The sequence below is a fragment of the Trematomus bernacchii genome, unplaced genomic scaffold (genome assembly GCF_902827165.1).
Source record: "Trematomus bernacchii unplaced genomic scaffold, fTreBer1.1, whole genome shotgun sequence".
In the NCBI taxonomy this organism is placed as follows: domain Eukaryota; kingdom Metazoa; phylum Chordata; class Actinopteri; order Perciformes; family Nototheniidae; genus Trematomus; species Trematomus bernacchii.
Genome location: NW_022987739.1, coordinates 7829827 through 7849478, shown reverse-complemented (window position 1 = coordinate 7849478; position 19652 = coordinate 7829827). Strand labels below are relative to the sequence as shown.

Below are 19652 nucleotides of genomic sequence, written 5' to 3'. Positions count from 1 at the left end.
TAGAATAGATCAGAAAGAATTGGTGCAGATAATGCTGGAAGATACATGTGCAAGTAATGCAGATGAAGTTAACTATATATGCAAACAAAATAACTCAATACCTAAATATTGCAGAGAATGTTGATATTATTCAAAACAACAAAGTAGTCAAGTTTAGCCTCTAACCTCCACTGGAATCTTATTAAACTGGATGAAACTTAAAGTTGTTTTTGGTTTTTTTGAAAAAAGTGTTAAAAGAAGAACCCTAAAAGTGCCAACCTCTAAAACGGTTCAAGGTAACTAGACCTTCCGAAGTTGAGATCCTTTGTTTTGAGAACAAGGACACAGTTCTTTTCGGCAACATGTGGAAGTAATTGCGGCAAACGGCTGTATTGAGCTGGGGGGGAAAAGAGGTGGGGGGGGGGGTTCATCGGCCCCGGGGCTGAGCTCCATGCAGAGACACCGGTCTGATGCCCCTCGTCTGTGCCCAGAGATAGGTGATTCATTGCGGCCCATTATTCTCCTGTTGCCGGTCATAAGAGCCCCAGGGTTAGGGGGCTGGGGTAAAACCCCAAAAACTCGCTTGACAGCTGACGCTTGTGCGTGCCAGTAAACAGGACTCACAATGATTTTCTGTGGAAAACAAGAAAAACACTTATGGTGTCATTTATATAATTAAAATGTAAAACAACACCGAGTGTGTGTGTGTGTGTGTGTGTGTGTGTGTGTGTGTGTGTGTATAAAAGAGAGAGCGAGAGAGGGTCTGATGCGGCTGCTTGTGATATGGTGGTGTTGGAGCGCCCTCTATGAGTTCATCGCTCCACTGTTCCCAGTTTGACTGCTGCACAATAACTGTGTATATTTGCTGAGATGCCCTTCTTTATTCAGAAAATGAGTAAAAAGTGGAAAATTGTATATTTTGATGCTTGGTCAAATTGACTGCTATACCATATACACACACAGAACAAGAATTTCAGAAAGTGAAGTCTATGCAGATGGAACATAACAATCTCAAAAACACATCAGATCTACTTCTGTCCTCCAAAAATGCACTCATTATAAACTCCATGAAAATGCAAATCTGTTTTTCTCCAGGGATATTCGTCTGCATGTTTCCCCTAAAAAGACTCTTACTTTGAAAAGGGGTCCAGCGCTCGAAGGGAGGAGAGGGGGGTGTCATTTCCTGAGAGTTATTTACTTTGAGCCAGATGATTACTTTTTTCGGAGGGAGGAGGGAGGACTGTAACATTGAATCAGTTACAGGTCGCTTAGCTGGAGCGCAGTTGTGAGGACGGTCGCGGATGCGGACAGAGGGTTGCACATATGCTCTCACAGCGCAGGATCTCTGAGGATTATAGCCGCTGCAAAGGACCCTTACTGCGCTTTTTGGAGCGACCAATTCACTGTGGATATACTTACACGAAAGGAATATAAAGAGGGGATTACTAAAAGGTAATTGAAAGGCTGCTGGGATCCAAAAGATGATTGAAACACAATTCTACTCAGTCTTTTGTATACAAAGTTTAGGGTGTTTTTTGTATCGAGAGCGTTATGCATATTAAATAGAAGTATACGCTAGATGTCTAATAGGAGTTTAATTGCAGTTTTAATTAATTGATCCAATTATAACAATATTCACTATTCTGAAAATGTTTCTGGAAAAAGTTATATTCACTTATTTGAGAATGCACTGCTGTAATGGTAGTTTTATGCAACTTCTGCAAAAGGCAATGCATTTTCTTTTAGATTAGATTTCTATTCCCCATGCACCATATGGTCTCACCCTTGGACGCCGTGCAGGGAGATGTCCCTGACTCTGCGGGATAAAAGCGCTCGGTTTCGGCCTCACAGCTGGAGGTGTCACCTCGAAATGTGAAGGCACCATTGTTGGATGCTGCCTGGCATGTAATAGGAAACACATTGGGAAATGTTCATCACATTGTTTTCTCGTCTGCCCGTGGAATGTGAGGAATTAAAACGGAAAATCGGCACTGGAGGCACTGGACTGAGCCTGACTGAGGCTCAGAGCTGCAGCTGAATGGATTCAAAAGGAGGAAAGAAGAACTTAGTGTGGAGCCACAACGCATTCTTTATTAACCACCCTGCTGTGTCACCAACGGTTTTTGCCTAGGAATACTGCTTGTGGCCAAAAATCTAGACAAAGAAATTAAAAAACTATTTTCATGCTAAATGCACAATTGCCTTTTTGGACGGATGTTCTTTTCAAATAAATCAATGGATTAAAATGAACCATGTCACCGTGAGTGGAGGGCAGAAAGTTGAGACAAGCCTTATCAGCTGTTGCTCAAATGTTTCCAGCAGCAGAACGATGCATTTTCTATCTGCCACAATTGTTGAGTGGCTTGCTGGGACACGGGAATAAAAGAAGGACATGCAAGCAGTCTGACTGCCACTCCAGGGTTAGTTAGATTTACGCGCAGTGGCTGCAGGATCCTCGCCAAAGCCAACGCAAAATTCCTTTATTGAAATTGTTTGAGACAAGGCGTGTGCACAAACACGTCAACAAGCATTAGGCTTTTTGTCAGCTATTCCCACGCGGATATGTACTTTTGTGCGAGTTGCGTCCGCTAATTATAGAGTTAAAGAAACCCAGGTTGCATAATTTAGGCCGGTTAGAACGAACCAGAGCGCAAAGCCACAGGAAACTATGCAAGGGCCAAACGGTTTTTATTGTTTGGTGACATTGTCCATGGACGATACAGAATATCCACAAAGGTCCCCTGAAAAGGAATGGACACAATCAGAAATGTAAAGCTAATAAATGTTAAATAACTTACAAAGCAGAGGTGGTTTGTTTTGGAATTGGAGAAGAACAGATAATGTTTAGAAGAAGTATTTTTTGTGAGCGCCTCTCAAACTGTGTGGCCCCTGATTCTAGATCAGACAGACATAATGGAAAACAGACAGACAGGCAGGCAGGCAGACAGACAGACAGACATACATAGACAAGGTTATATCCGCTGCAGGAATTCTTGACAAAACTAAGCCTGAGAAGATATCTGAAATTAGTTAATAAATCTGACTAAACTTGATAATGTCTTAATAACTCAAATTAAACAATAAAAGGACATTCATAACTGCATATTAGTTTAAAAAACAAAAACGGTTTTAGTCAAAGCAATAAAAATGACATTTTCTTCAATGAGACGAAAAAAATACAACTTTAGAAAGGCGTCCGAACAAACTGGATATAATGAGATTCAAAGAGGCTCAGTGCCCTCAAAAGCTGGACTGTGTCGCCCTCTAGCGGCGGTCCCCATGTTCAGCACGAGCGCAGCAGCCAGAACCGACTTACCTCTGTAACATATCCAACATCATGAGTCCTGACGCATTGGAATTTACAGTCTTGTTATCTTCACCCTCATCTTACGAAAAATAATTAATGTAGCCCCGTGATAAATGTAACAGTGTAACTTTTGTCAGTACTGAAATGAGGTGGGAGACCACAAGTTTCGCTGCCAAGTTCCACAAATCCCTCTATAAATCTCTGTGGGTTTATTATAGCAGAGGCATGATAGCGGCAAGGAGTCAGTGTTACTGCACGGCTTTGCTTCACGGGGCATTAAGAAGTCAATAAGCCAATGGATTTATTGATTTAATCGTAATATTGTATAATTGTTTAGAATGTGGACACAATGTTATCACGTTTTATCAGGAATAAACGCATAAACCCAGATATGTTTGCTTTACTTGTTGACTAAATAATTCGCTTTCTGTCTTTACAGGCCAGCACATCCATAGTCATGGATGGGGTAAAGGCCTCTCTCGTCTTTGGGGGTATGCTGGTGGTAGGCCTACTGGTTTCAGGTAAACATACAGTAGTAGCCCTATGCATAACATTGCTGTTTTTCACATGTTTTGAAAGTTTCTCTAAATGTTTTCAAAACTATCTTTCAGTTACTTCCGGACTGTCGCCACCTACCATTGTTTCCAACGAAGAAGAGTTCGTCCTGCAGCCCAATTCCGTGTTCAACATAAGCTGTACCGGTAAAAGAAACGTCGTTTGGGCTGAACCCCTGCCGAAAAACACCTTCGTTTACCCGGGATACTACACGGCGACACTTTTCATTTTCAACGCAACTGTAGAAAACACCGGCTACTACATGTGCACCTATCAAACACAGGAGGGTGACCTGGAGGACGAACCGGAAGATGACAATGAGGCCGGAATATATGTCTTCGTCCCAGGTGAATGACATTTTTTTTTTGTACATCTGGTGCCAACTTTAATGGCTGTGCATAATATGGACATTTAAAGTGAGACACAGGGACCACTGTTGCTTAAATTAAGTAGATGATTTGATCACAAATATACATTTGCACCCAAATCTCATAACTTTTGTTTCACATCCAGATGCCCAGGCTCCCTTCGTCCCAGAAACCCCTGAAAACTTGGTAGTTCCAATGGAGACACATGGGGTCCCCATCTCCTGCCGTGTGTCAGACCCCAACTCCCATGTCACCCTGAGGAGTGTCCCCAGTGGAGAGGACATGTCTGCCTTCTATGACCACAAAATGGGCTTCTTTGGAAGTCTCTCGCCTGGGCAGTACCAGTGTGAAACCTCAGTGAACGGCCACTCTATCAGAAGTGTTATTTACACTGTGGAGACTGAGGGTATGTTGAGACAACTACGCATTTATAGACCTTAGAATGCGGAAAAAAGGGAAATTTCATAGTTGTGGTTTAACATTTTCTTAAATTCTTCAGATTTTTTTGCATTAAGAATCACTTTAAGTAACAGGATAATGATTAAGAAACTGCACAGCTGGAATCACTTCTCGATTGTGTTTACCATGAGAGCGCTGCATGGTGATCTCACTGCATGACTGCCATGACATTATGTCATTATCACAGAGGGAGATGATTTAACACGTCTGTTTTCACTCTAAGTGTGAGTAAGTGAGTAATGACGACCTACTGAGCCACCACTCGGTGATAAATGAGCTCATGGTTATCAGGTTGTCACTATCTTGGGACCTGTGAGATGACATTGCTGATATCTGCTCTCTGGTGGTTCCTCTAGTCCCTGCTGAGATGGACAATTTCGACGTGGAAGTGAAGGCCAGTGAGGAGACGGTGAGAGCAGGGCAGTCCTTTAACATCACGTGTGTCGCTCCCATTGGACAGGACTTTCAGCAGCAGTGGCTCCATCCCAAAAAACAGGCAAGATGCAGCCCATTTCCTCTCTGTGTTTTTTTTTAATGTTTTTTCAATGTAGTCTCCAATATGGCTTCATCCATAATCAGCTTGAACTTCCCAGCCTTCTTGTCCTTTTTCCTTCAACCCTTTGTCATATGTCCATGTAATTTCCTATGCGGCAGCACTGAGCCAAATGAGTGAATAATGGTTTTGGACCTAAACCTACTTCAGCAGTGGCAAGTGAAATATAGCTCTGAGAATGGCCCTTAGTGGTTACAAAGTATGTGTTAGGAAAGCAGCGACTGAATGTTGTGTCTTCATTATGAGGACGTAGGCCAAACGGCTTTTTCTGCAGTTAACCCAATTTATGCAAGATGCTAACAGGAATTTCAGGACAAATGGCCTGAGGGGAGCAGGCAGTTCAAAAGAAGGAAAAACAGGATAGTAAATCCTTTGACCCCAGTAACCTAAATACTCGTAGGACAGATGTTGTCTGCACATGACAGCCAGCTTAACATTTAATGATTTTGAAGTGTTAGCTGAAAGGATATGAAAGAGTTTCATATGCTTTTTAGTTTTGTTTATATTTATATTCACATTCTTAATCTATAGAACACGTTGTCTGTTATTCTACGTGGGATTCCTTTAAGCCCTTTTCCAGAGACGGTGAGGGTAGGACCGCTGGAGTCTTGACTCCTGGTTTTGTTCTCAGTTGCAATTACAGACTTTTAAAAGACCCTGTGATCCTGATTTATCTCCTGTGGCCTAGCAAGTGTTTTAACCATTAGCCTCCAGCAGCACGACGTGTGCACCAGTTCTCATACATTGTACCTGTTAAACGGAAGAACACTGACAGATAAAACTTTGAAATATCCTATAACTCAGATATATGTTTTGTTCCGATGAGTAGGATCTCAAATCTATATTATTCTTCTGCTTTTAATAGGCTATGGGTGCAGTTCAGATAAAAGAAACCTCTCTTGACGGGGTCATCTACACCCTCAGTATCCCAAAAGCCACCTCTCAGGACAGCGGCAGCTACGAGTGCTCCGTCACCCACATCATCAGCGGCGAGGTCAGAGTCAGCAGTGTGGCTGTCACTGTCTTTGGTAAGTCTTTGTCTATTCAGAATACATTTTAATATGTTTCAGGGAACTGTTAATATGTGATCACACCGCTTTCTTACATCCACTTAATGTTATATCATCATCATTCAGATACTTTTGCCCTGGCCTTACATATGTGCACATGGTGCTCTTTGTGCTGTGTGGAAGTAATTTTCTGCCATCCGACCGTAAAGATTCACCTCTGCTTTCAACATCAGCTACTATGTTTTATGGGATGGCTCCAGCAGATGTGTGTCAAGCAGCAGGCCTTCATTTTACCTTTCTGTCTCTCCACCTACATCTCAATCCTCACTGCGCTGTCCTGCTGTTTTTTTAGTCACTGAATCCTAGACTTAACCCATTTTAATCACCCTTTTTGTTTGCTTATTTCCTGTTTCTCTCTTCAGAAGAAAACTTCTTTGTGGCAGTGGATCACAGCGGGATTCAAACATCAGAATTTGTCAGCCTCTTAGAGGAGACAGAGTATACCATCCTCATTAATGCCTACCCAAACCCTAAAGTGTCGTGGCTGAAAGACGGCAAAGCCATGCCACAGACCTACTACATCTTCACCAAAACAAGCCACCTCGAAGGAAATCGGTGAGATATAATGTTAATGTTTTGCGATATATTGAAAGATCAATGGATGAGGCTTTAACATTTTAGTTATCACAGCTGGTATACAGTTCCAGAACTAGTATGACATCTTTGAAAATACATTTATTTTCAACATTAGCATTTATTTTATGCTAATCTAAAATCTAACTAATCTAAAACTGAAAACAGGGAAACCAATAGCTCTGTCTAAAGGACACATAACCTGTCTACCAGCAAAGCTCACCAGTCAACATGCTCATGTTTGTTCTGCTACAATTTCATTCACCAATGTACAGGGGACTATTTCTAACTACGAGCAGTAACTTCCTAAAGGAATAGTCCAATACATAACCTCCTATAAAACTACAATGTGTAATTTTAACACTTTTAAAGCATACAAAAATCAATGAGCTTAATATGTGCTTTTATTTTCTTCTCACAGGTATCAAAGCATTCTGACATTACGGCAGCCTTTGGTGAAAGACAACGGGAATTATACCATCACAGCCATCAGTGGCTCTCGCACTGCTCACTTCTCCTTTACCCTCAAAGTGAAAGGTAAGATAGATAGATAGATAGATAGATAGATAGATAGATAGATTGATAGATTGATAGATTGATAGATTGATAGATTGATAGATTGATAGATTGATTTATGATCTATGAGTGAGTAATTTACATGTTACTTTACTTTCCGACAGCTCCCACTGCAATGATGTTCCCACCATCCTCGGGCCCTGTGCTGCTGCCACAGGTGGAGGAGATGGTGGTGCCCCTCCACACTCCTTTCACCTTGACCTGTCGGGGAGAGGCAAAACTAGCCTGGGATACGCCGCTGGATGTGCACGAGCAAACACAAGAGGACAACAGCGGCCTTTTTGTCACCACCATCACTGTGGACAACGCCAGTGCAATGCACACTGGCTACTACACCTGCTTCTACACCAGAAATACCACTGAGGACACAGAGGACAGCAGCATCTACATCTATGTGCCAGGTACACAGCAGATATGAGCGTGTGTGTTTTTATAATTTGACTTTATTGACTTGGATTTGGTTTATTAACTTTTTTTTTTACTCCAAAACAGATCCAGACGTTCCCTTTGTGCCCTCCTCGGTTCCTTTTGGCAACCATGTGCTGTCGGACCAAGAGGAGATGGAGATTCAATGCAGGGTGTCTGATCCCAGTACTAACGTGACCCTGGTTAACGTTGACACCCAGCTACCTGTGCCCAGCTTTTATGACAGCAAGAGGGGCGCTTTGGGAGTATTCACTGCTGGTACCTACGTCTGTAAGGCTCTAGTAAACGGAGAGGAACACGACAGCGAGGAATACATCGTACAAGGCTGGAAAGGTGTGTGTGTGTGTGTGTGTGTGTGTGTGTGTGTGTGTGTGTGTGTGTGTGTGTGTGTGTGTGTGTGTGTGTGTGTGTGTGTGTGTGGTGTGTGTGTGTGTGTGTGTGTGTGTGTGTGTGTGTGTGTGTGTGTGTGTGTGTGTGTGTGTGTGTGTGTGTGTGTGTGTGTGTGTGTGTGTGTGTGTGTGTGTGTGTGTGTGTGTGTGTGTGTGTGTGTGTGTGTGTGTGTGTGTGTGTGTGTGTGTGTGTGTGTGTGTGTGTGTGTGTGTGTGTGTGTGTGTGTGTGTGTGTGTGTGTGTGTGTGTGTGTGTGTGTGTGTGTGTGTGTGTGTGTGTGTGTGTGTGTGTGTGTGTGTGTGTGTGTGTGTGTGTGTGTGTGAACTATACATCTTTGCAAGTAAATGTGTGTAAAGTCAAAACTACTTTTAAAATCTGACCTACCTTTGAAATTCTGCTCTGTGTTTTCTCGTGTGGATCTGTGCCCTCACACATTTTGCCCTGGCATATTGTTGTATCTCAGGTGGCGCTGCACTGCATGTTGAGCTGACAGCCAAACGCACTGCTCTGCTTGTGGGAGAAACCATCACAGTGAACTGTCTGGCTAGGGGATCTGAGATTCTGGAAGACCACTGGAAATACCCTGGAATACTGGTGAGAGCAAAGGTCATCCTATGCAGTGCAAAATAAGTGATCCTAAAAGGCCTATTCAAAAAACTAAAATCTGCTGATGTTCCTTATCGTTTAAACAGACTAATCGTGCTATCAAGACAGTGCATGAGAACAAGAGGGATCAGGAGATTCTTTACACCCTGACAATCCAAAAGGCCTCAATCAAGGACAACGGCATCTACTCCTGCTCCATCACTGATATCATCAGTAACGACAGCCAGATAAAGGAACTAGCCATTCGAGTTTTTGGTATGAAATCTTTATTATGTTTACTTGGCATTATCTAATAAATGTGTCTCTTTCCTGTGGTGATGAACTATTACTGATTGTTGGCCTCTCCTCTTTTCGAACAGCAAGTAGGTTTTTGTCCATCACACCGGAGTTCGGGGAATATGAATCGGCAGAGCTGGATGAGGTTCGGGAGTTCAGGGCTGAAATCAGTGCTTTCCCCAGTGCGCATGTCACCTGGCTGAAGGACGGCATTCCACTGAGCGACGTGACGGCGGAGATCACCACCAGCCTCCGGCAGCTCAGCGAGACCAGGTGAGTGTAATGACAAGCTCACATTAACCAGGCCTGTCATTAGGGTTTAGTGCGATAATGAACTTCTATTACTGTGTGTTTATTGCAGTTTCGTTTTTTGTTGCTCTGTTTAGCTACTTGAGTGTTCTTACCCTGATCCGGGCCAAAGAGGAGGACAGCGGGAACTACACCATCCGAGTGGAAAATGGAGAACATGTTCGTGACGTCGGGTTAAACCTGGAGGTCAAAGGTAAGAGAGAGGAATGCCCCAAATGACCTTTATGTTCTTAGATACCGCTGTCACAACCTTTTGGCCCAGTTACAGTTTGTCTTTTCCTCACATATTTACACACACTCTGTCGGACTATGTTACAGTTCCTGCAGTTATTCTGGACCTGATGGACATCCACCATGGCTCAGCCAAAGGCCAGGCTGTGGTGTGCATAACCAGAGGGCAGCCCACTCCTGTGGTGGAGTGGTTCGTCTGCAAGAACATCAAACAGTAAGTCTTCTTTAGTGCAATAATCTTCTGCTCGTCAGCCAACAGAAATAACTTTTATTCCAGATACATGAAGTCACTCGTCTCTAAATTAATAATATATCTGTCTTCTGTTTTTTACATTAAGCTGTGCCAATGACTCGTCTTCCTGGGTGCCCCTCCCCGCCAACTCCACGGGGATCACAATGGATTCGCGCTTTAACGAGGAAAATAACCTGGAGAGTCAAGTCATGTTTGGTCATCTGGAAAGCACGCTGGCGGTGCGCTGCCTCGCCAGGAACGAAATGGCCACCGTCAGCAGGGAGGTCAAACTGGTGTCCAATGGTAATAATACCTTTAATGTAACAACCCTTTTCATGGCAGTCACAGTCATAACATACCTTACGTTACACAAGGTCACCAATACAACATACAACGCGTAACAAAAGACAACTAATGAAAACATCAACAAAGTGAGCAATAAGACATTCAATGAGCAATAGAGCAGCTAGTGTAGTTGGAGCAGTTCAATTGAGTAAGCTTTAGTTAAAAAATATTTTTTTTGATCAGATTTGTATTCTGTAAAGAGTGAGTTCCAAGGTTTGGGTGCAGCTTTAGAGAACAGCCCTGGGACCCATTGTTTTATGGCTGGTTGTTGTAAGAACACACACACATGGTTGTGTTGGTTTCCCTTTTCCACTCAAATCAGCTTTTAAATGGACCTGTGAGGTTGTTGTTTCCACCTTGGTTCCTCTGATGTTCCTTCCAGTCCCGACACTCATAGTGCGAGAGGCTGTGTGAGTGCCTGTGTTCAGTGCCGGCTTAGTGCTGTCAGTGTTACAGCAGCTGTCACATGATGAGTTTGTGGTGAGACAGCTGATAGGGGGCTGTGCTTTAACCGTGAGGAAGGGGCCTTTTTCTGACAGCTAAGCAAGTGATCATTTGGGCATTTGGTCCGACCAGATGAGCTTTACACCCCCACACTCACCCCCTACCCCATACGCCTGCTCCTTCTCAGCCTAAGTGCCTGCACTCCTCCCCCACCTTCCCTGTTATCTTACCAGCATACCTTTTGGTCCTGTTACAGCCGATGGATCTATTAGTTTTAGAGGCCTGACAGAAGATCTTTATCATGCAACAAGCGGAACACAAAAGGAAGTATCACAATATTTGTGTTATATCTATATCTATGCCAAAGTATTTACACAATGAGATTTTGATAAATAATCAACATTAATTTGGATATAATGACTGAGTGGCAAGGCAAATTATTTAATAGTCTGGTTACTGTAATGCAGCATTTCAAATAGGAAAAGACACATATGCAACATGACGATAACCAACAACTAATAACATATCATACACACATATCGATATAATATCTATGTATTGCCCAGACCTAATTGCAAGCATTTCATGTTGTCATGACACCGGACACATGTTAGATCCATGTGTTGAATGTGATCTCCATCTAACATGTGTGCCCGCTGGCTCTCCTCCCGAACAGGCCCTCACCCAGAGCTGACTGTAGCTGCTGCTGTGCTGGTGCTCCTGGTCATTGTCATCATCTCACTCATTGTCTTGGTTATTATCTGGAAACAGGTACTGTTAGCACCATTCTGCATTCATTCTCGCATATTCCCTCTCACATCTATGCTTCTACTCTCCCACATGTTTATGTATTTTGGTAACTTTGCAAAATCAAGCCTTTGTTTGCTGATTCATGTTTTCAGATACAGACCGCAATCTTAAAATACATGATGATTGTGGTTTATGACAACTAACAATGTTTAGGAACTATCCACACAATAACAACAATACTATCCAGAGTAAAAGTATCTTGAGCTCATAAATTAAATACAATTTAGAGGCAGAGTTTGCAAGGCTAGGAGAAAATTGCTGAAAATTGAAAAATGTCCCAAAATCCGGAAGAAGCACATCAAGAGTTTTAACCTTATCTGTGTTTTGTCTTACAGAAACCACGGTATGAGATCCGCTGGAGGGTCATAGAGTCTGTGAGCCCAGACGGCCATGAGTACATCTATGTGGATCCCATGCAGCTTCCCTACGACTCCAGATGGGAATTCCCCCGTGACAGACTTGTGCTCGGTAAGCCGACTGTTATTTACAATGTGCTAAAAGCTGTATCCTTGTCTCAGTGGCTCTGTGGCCACCATGCAGGGATGTTCTGGCCACGATGCCTCACTCTGTCTTTGAAGTGAGGCTGCCATGAGCTTATCTCACTCGGGCAGAAGGGGTTTTCTGGCTGGAGTTTGCTTTGACTCGGTGATCAAGGGGACATTCGGCCACTGAAAGAGTCACAGTAGAGAAAGCAGAGACCTCTGAAGTTCTCAGCTGTGTTTGCATGACTGTGTTTTATGCAGGATATTTGTTGCTTTTCGTTATTATTAATCGATTCCATTGCTGTTGTGTTTTCCTCAGGTCGTATCCTTGGCTCTGGAGCCTTTGGGAAGGTGGTCGAGGGCACTGCTTACGGACTCAGCCGCTCCCAACCTGTCATGAAGGTGGCAGTGAAAATGCTGAAACGTGAGTTTAACAGATTACAATTTGAGTACATCTACAGAACATTTAAGCTATGATGCTACCAGTCATCTGATATGTTTCTTTAAACCAGTAAAGGTCATTAGTTGGGGAATTGTTACTTCTGCAACTTAAATATACTACACATGAAACTGTAAGGCGTAGTTTTCTTCAATTTCAAGTATATTGCAAACATTTTGGCATTGTTTTATGACGTCTAATTGCCAAACAAGGGGGTGGACAGGTTAGAGAGCATGACAACTCCTGTGACAAATGAATAAGCTTATAAAACACTGCAATAATAACACCGTCAGTGGCACAAACTATTAGGCCTGCTAACATGTAATACCAACATGTAGCAACGCCACCCCTTGTAGCTGGTTTTACAATCTTATGCAGGACTCTGTACCTGTAGGGGCAACAGTAGAGATGGGAAAATAGTGATAGAAAGAAAGACATGCACAACTGTACAGGCATTTTCTACACAAAGATGAAGCTAATGATAGAAGTCTTGGCTGAATGAGGTTTGTTTGATGGTCTGATGTTGTGTGATGATAGTCACGGTTGCTGTGCCTTCTTTCAGCCACGGCCCGCTCCAGTGAGAAACAGGCCCTGATGTCTGAACTGAAGATCATGACTCATCTTGGACCACATCTCAACATTGTTAACCTCCTGGGAGCGTGCACCAAGTCAGGTGAATAATACACACCTACATTGGAATGATAAAGACACACACACTCCTTCATTGGCAAACACATACTGTATACTAACTGTCAGGTTAACCATTGTTGCCTTTCTCTTGCAATTTAATCACAGCTTTCAATAAAAAAACACCCACATGCTGCCTAAACCTGCATTCACACACAGTCAGTCATACCGATTTGGAATTTGTACACATTTACAGCTCTAACAGCCAAAAGGATTGACAGCCTTGTCTCCTCTCTTGGTGGGTGTGGTATTTTAATAGGCTTTTTATGGGAGAGTGGAGGCTTGCCCTCTTGACTGTGCTTTTAGCATTTACGAGCCTCTGATAAGATTAGCCTGCAGACTGACGCCGATGCATGACTTTATCTGCTGTTTTGTTCCCAGGCCCTATCTACATTATCACTGAATACTGCTTCTACGGGGACTTGGTCAACCATCTGCACAAGAACAGGGAGAACTTCATCAGCCTGAACCCAGAGAAAAGTAAAAAAGAGATGGATATCTTTGGAATCAACCCAGTGGATGAGAGCAGCAGGAGGTAACGATTATACCTTTCACAGTTTGCATGCATGCAGTTACAAATGCACTATTTATTTCTGGAATTATCCTTGTGATTCAGACACTTGTTGTGTTTGGAAAATATGAAATAATAGACACACAAATGACACTTTTTACATCATTTCACTCCCCCTTAGCCACTCCCGAATATTACAGCCATCGTCACAACAATTTGCACAATCGTCTCTCACACACTAATTCTCTCCCCTGCCCCTTAATCGGTAACTCTATCGCCATTTTCTCCATGGTTGAGGATTGTCTGGCGTCTTCACCTAATCAAATCGCAGTCTGAAGTGGTCTCGGCTTTCAACCTAATTTCATTGTAATGGGGGTACCTGTTAATTCTGTTCGCTCAGACGTTCATGGTGAAACTGCAGCCCTCCATTTCCCTCCGAGGCTCATCTGTGTTGATGGATGACTCACAGTGACCACACCTCGAATTGACCATAACATGATTTAATCCCAGCTACCATGTTAGGCTCAACCACATCTTCTTCTAAATCTAGCCAGAGGGAGGGAGAGGATTTAAGGGCGCACACACACATTGACAAACACACAATAGAGGGCTGAAAAACACAATGTTTTATCACTATTTGCTTCATGTGGTTCAATGTTCCCACAGCATGTCCTCGCCTCATCACTAACCGCATTTATTTCTCTTTTATCTTTGCACACAGCTATGTGATTCTGTCCTTTGAGAGCAAAGGAGACTACATGGATATGAAGCAGAGTGACAACACTCAGTATGTTCCCATGCTGGAGATGAACAATGCCTCTAAGTACTCAGACATCCAGAAATCTGACTATGACCACCCTCCCTCTCAGAAAGGTACGCATACACAGTTTCTCCCTGTCCTCCTTTCACTCTCTCCACTCTGTGTACTCACTTGACTTTACGGCTGTGTTTGAGTCTGTGTTGGTTAAGGGGTACTCCCTTGTCAGAATTTAGGACTGGTACAACCCTGTAATTATATGGAGAGGATAATTGTAGCACACACATAATAATGCCCGGTTTCTCCCTGCCATTAGTAAAACCAGTGTTTGAGCAGCCAGTACTATATTTACAATACATGATGAACATATACTCATGGTGTTTTCTGTGTGTGTCTTCTAAACCAGAGGGCGAGATGGACGACCTGATGTCAGAGGACATTAACGAGGGCCTCACCACCACAGATCTGCTCAGTTTTACTTACCAAGTGGCCAAAGGCATGGAGTTCCTGTCTTCCAAAAATGTACGTCTTGTCCACAGAGGGAAAAATGAATGAAAATGTTGTTTTTGTATCCTCTACATTTGTATAGTTGAGGTTTGCAAACCTCATATACCCTGCAGCCTCACATGCCCCTGCTTCCCACTGGTTGTGGATTTTGTGTCCTAAAATGGGACAGCGGTGCTGGCCAAAAGGGGGACAGAGACAATCAGCAGCTGTATGATAAGCAGTCTGGTGAAGGCTGCTGAGCCCACTCAGGAGAGAGGCCAGGGGCTGAATATAGTAGCAGCACAGCTAGGGCTAGAATTACCGGGCGGCCAGAAGCTAGTCATTCAGCTTCATAGTTATTATCCCTAAATATCCAGTGGTCACAGCCATCCCTCCTACTGGCATGTTTACACAAAGACCATGCTTTATAAAGAAATATGAAACTCGGATGAATTCAAACCCACAGTCGGGAGCCTTGGGAGCGAAATGTGTTTGGACTTGTGGAAATTGAGGCTTGAAAACAATGTGTATGATCATGAGCTGCTACTCACCTTTGCTTTTTCTTTTTGCAGTGTGTGCATCGGGACCTCGCTGCCAGGAATGTCCTCCTCTCTCAGGGCAAGATAGTGAAGATCTGTGACTTCGGACTGGCCCGAGACATCATGCATGACAACAACTATGTCTCCAAAGGGAGTGTAAGTCTCATGAATATCACTTAAACATAGCTTTATTATATTTTTCCATAAAGGTTTTGCCAACGTAATTGAACATTTCCTCTCCTTCATCACACAGACTTTCCTGCCAGTGAAGTGGATGGCGCCAGAGAGTATTTTTGACAACATGTACACCAGTCTCAGCGATGTTTGGTCATACGGCATCCTGCTCTGGGAGATATTCTCCTTAGGTAAGCCCCCTGCAAACATCTATGAAAGAAAAAAAAATCCTTGACACTGTTGAAGTAGGATGAGAAACTCATGAGAATCTGTTTTGGTCTGAAGGTGGCACCCCATACCCAGGGATGGTCGTGGATTCAAGCTTCTACAACAAGATCAAGAGTGGATTCAGGATGTCCAAACCAGAGCACGCACCTGATGACGTGTACGCTATAATTCACACGATGACTGTACTGTTGCTGTGCATGACATGAAGCCTCCCTGACATCCTGATATATGAGGAATGCGTGATAAACAGTGGCTGATATGAGTCATGGCTAAATTACTAGGTGAAGGACAGGTTGTACTGTTCTCTATGTTAACATTGCCTGTTTTTTTTTAGGTATGAGATGATGATGAAGTGCTGGAACAGCGAGCCGGAGAAGAGGCCGACTTTCCTGGGTCTGAGTGAAACTGTTTCCACTTTGCTGCCCTCCAACTACAAGAAGGTGAGTCTCACGTGACCTCTCACATCCTCCGACCTCTTTGAATTCTTAACACCTGCTTTTTAGTTATGCTACACATTATGTTCCTCTCTTTTTTTGGGCATTTTATGGCTGATATGTTTTTTTAAACATCCTCCTCCATGCTTTTGTTTTGATTCACATTGCAAAGTAAGTACAGGTTAAACACAATTAAAATGCACTCTTTAAGTAGCCGGTTGGTCATTTCCCTTCCACTTCCCCTGAGAGTGCATTCGGAGTGTTTCTGTGGGCTCTGTGTTTTTCTGTAAAACACCAACCTACGAGTGATTAGAGTGCAAAAGCAGCAGCTGGATGTCAGAGCGGCTGCCCTCAGACCGGGTAATGACGCAGCTCCAGCTCTCTCCTCCACCACCCGACCTTCATTTTCCCCCTTAAACTGCACACCGCACATGAACACAGCTTCACTTCTGCCTCTACAGAGTTCATTTTTGGGGGGGCAGAGGAGGAACTGACGCTCGCTCTAGCACCTGGGGGATAAATAGCATGTGTGTTTTAACGCACCACCACCCATCTGCCAACACAACCAGTGATCACACTAATACATCAGATCTCCTAAGACATTGTGCCTTGTCTAAAATGTGCATTTGCATTATATTAAGCATTTAATAATAATGTTCGTCTGTCTTTCTTTGCAGCATTATGAGAGGGTGAACCATGACTTCCTGAAGAGCGACCACCCCGCTGTGACTCGGGTTTGCGTGGAAAACGACGACGCCTACATCGGCATCACCCAAAAGAGCCAGGGCAAGCTGAAGGACAGGGAAAGCGGCTTCGATGAGCAGCGGCTGAGCTCTGACAGCGGCTACATCATCCCCCTGCCAGACCTGGACCCCTTATCTGACGATGAATATGGCAAGAGGAACAGACACGGGTAAATAGAACCAAACATTTACCTCCGATACTCTGTGTTGTCTATTTTAGAGGTTTCTTAAAGTGGGAGGCTGAGCTGCAAACAGTTTCAGTGAAGGCTCAGTGAATTAACAGTAGTAATGAAAAGAAGATCACGTACTGTAGAATAGCCTTCCTTTTTGTCATTTGGTATAAGATTTACTTCAGGAATCTAGTGTTTTGGGGGAATTTTGCAAAGTCAGAAACTAATAAAAGCCTTAAGATAGAACTTTAATGTAATCTGAAGTTGTTTTGATAGACAGTGTTATGCTATCCTGGCTAATTCGTTGAGTGTCTATTGGATCATAACTCAATCATGATCCTATAGGCATGCAGGAGTTGAGCGAACCTAAACAAGTAAACTAATAGGAGGGTTTGGCTTTTTTAAAGCTTTGTCTGAGGGGAGGTCCCCAGTCTTAGATTTGACAACCCATATTCACCACAGAAGACGCTAACCTGAGTTTTCCGTGTCTCCTGCAGCTCTCAGACCTCCGACGAGAGCGCCATTGAGACGGGCTCCAGCATCTCTACTTATGCTAAGCGCGAGGGTGAGACTCTGGAGGACATCACGCTGCTGGATGAGATGTGTCTGGACTGTAGTGACCTGGGGGAGGATAGCTTCCTGTGACAACTACCCAGCCTGTGGAGTAGAAGCAGCAAGAAAACGGGTGTTAGGACACAGGAAACTAGAGAAACACTAAATCAACTAAAGACTGGCTGGTGACCCTCTATCCCCTCCATTCCTTCTCCCTGACCGCCCGTTCAGAGGACAGAAAAAACCACTTCACTGTTTGGATGAGTCTGTGGTGACAGCACGGTACGCGCTTTACTTCTCCCTGGACACTGCCCCCTGTTGGGCTGGAGGAGTGAGCGAGCATTAATGAGAACATGACATCAAGGACTCAAAGAACCACCGAGCCTGTGTGTTGGACATATCTAGATAAAAAAAGATTGTGTTTTTAGTTAGCAGAGCTTTATTCTCGGGCATTCTCTGAACAGCAATATAAGCAAGAAGGGACGATTTCAACAAAATGGACAGCAACTCTAAATGAACACCACAGGATATATCGTTCAATAGGATATATTTAACCACTACTGATGCACTAAAATAAACGAGTCCAATACTAGCAACAGCATTGGCAGGTAAACTGACTTCACACTCACTCACTACAAGATAAGCACCTGATGCTGGCACAATCGGTAGCAAAACTCAGATTTGAAAGCACAAAATCTGGACATTGTTTTTTGTACATGACTATATTCTTTTTTCAATATGTGCGGTAATTCAAATTTATTTTTGTACCTCATCATTATGTAAACATGTATTATTTGTGAATAACGAGTAGATGTTGACCATAGCTGTTTGAATGGTTATGAGAATAGAGCTTTTGAGTACATGCATCTTTGCGGTGTCTCATCTTTTGCCCAAATACAACATAATGTTCTCAAATAATGATCATCATCCCTGATAAGGACTTCAGTCATATGTGTCATATGGGCTTTGAAAAACAAAACGAAGTGTGATTGTATTGTAAATAGATCGAGAGTTGTTTTATAAGAGAGACTTATTTGGAAACAGTATTTTATATAAGCACATATTAAGCGTCTGCACCCAAACTCAGCCCCGTGGAGCCAATGGTTTGGATGAATCCATTAAAACAAAATAAATATCACTCTTAATAAAAGGAAAAACTATGGAAACATTTGCTAAAATAGCATCATATAGTCTGAAAATATTACAAATATTCATATTTTCCAATGTGTTCAAGTATGATATGGAGAGTTATCAATTTAAATAATTTTAAAAAGGGAAAATTAAAGCAATCAAAGAGAAACCCAGCTCATCATGTCAATGAACACGGCAAAATATATATATATATCTCCAATAGCTTCACTAGCAGCTGTGTCCTCCTGTCTCATATTTTATCTAATGTCCTGACGTCTATTAGCAGGTTAGTTATAATAAGACACTAGATGGACTAGAGATTTATGTTGATCTGATGTTATACATCAGTTATGTGTAGACTGTGTAATCCTCTCTATCTTCCAGCTACTGTACCAGCTGTGCCACTGCCTTTGCCTCTTCCTGTTGACTGTGATATAATCTGCAATCATTTGTTGCACTTTTTGCTTTTTCCATATTGTTTTGGATGTTGCAGTAAAAAAAACGAGAAAAAAGTACTTCAGAAAGGTCTTGCTTTGGCTTTAGATGTGTAAAGCTGTGTGGATGTGAATGTTTGTGCAGCAGGTGAGTGATTTGTTGTTGACGGTACAGTATCTGTAACTATAGGTAATCACACCCAATATGTCGATTTAATACTGTGTTTCATTATGTTACACCATGTACATTCAGATGATTTATATTTCAATAAATGATTTATAATGTAAAAAGAATAAGACTTGTCCTTGCTCACTGTGTTTTTAAAGTATCACACAACCAAATGGAAAAAAATCAGTTACAGAAAATTATTTATGAG

General features: G+C 42.8%; 1 protein-coding gene across 2 annotated transcripts; it reads left to right on the top strand.

The window, feature by feature from the left end:
• The first annotated feature begins 1234 nt into the window (after window positions 1-1234).
• Window positions 1235-19566, top strand: pdgfra (platelet-derived growth factor receptor, alpha polypeptide). 2 transcript variants are annotated; one of them, XM_034146197.1, is made up of 29 exons: window positions 1235-1431; window positions 3726-3807; window positions 3898-4188; window positions 4355-4615; window positions 5025-5164; window positions 6087-6249; window positions 6654-6846; window positions 7286-7401; window positions 7545-7841; window positions 7933-8199; window positions 8719-8849; window positions 8948-9116; window positions 9221-9410; window positions 9524-9639; window positions 9765-9891; window positions 10016-10212; window positions 11375-11469; window positions 11844-11976; window positions 12310-12414; window positions 12992-13102; window positions 13498-13651; window positions 14349-14500; window positions 14791-14906; window positions 15443-15565; window positions 15663-15774; window positions 15869-15968; window positions 16146-16251; window positions 16923-17158; window positions 17656-17803. In XM_034146197.1, exons 2-29 carry the CDS (start codon window positions 3744-3746, stop codon window positions 17801-17803), a joined length of 4413 nt encoding a protein of 1470 aa, XP_034002088.1. In that variant the 5' UTR covers window positions 1235-1431; window positions 3726-3743. The 2 variants fall into 2 exon arrangements, with proteins under 2 accessions (XP_034002088.1, XP_034002086.1); XM_034146195.1 differs by lacking the exon at window positions 1235-1431 and having other exon boundaries at window positions 3744-3807; window positions 17656-19566.
• The last annotated feature ends 86 nt before the right edge of the window (window positions 19567-19652 follow it).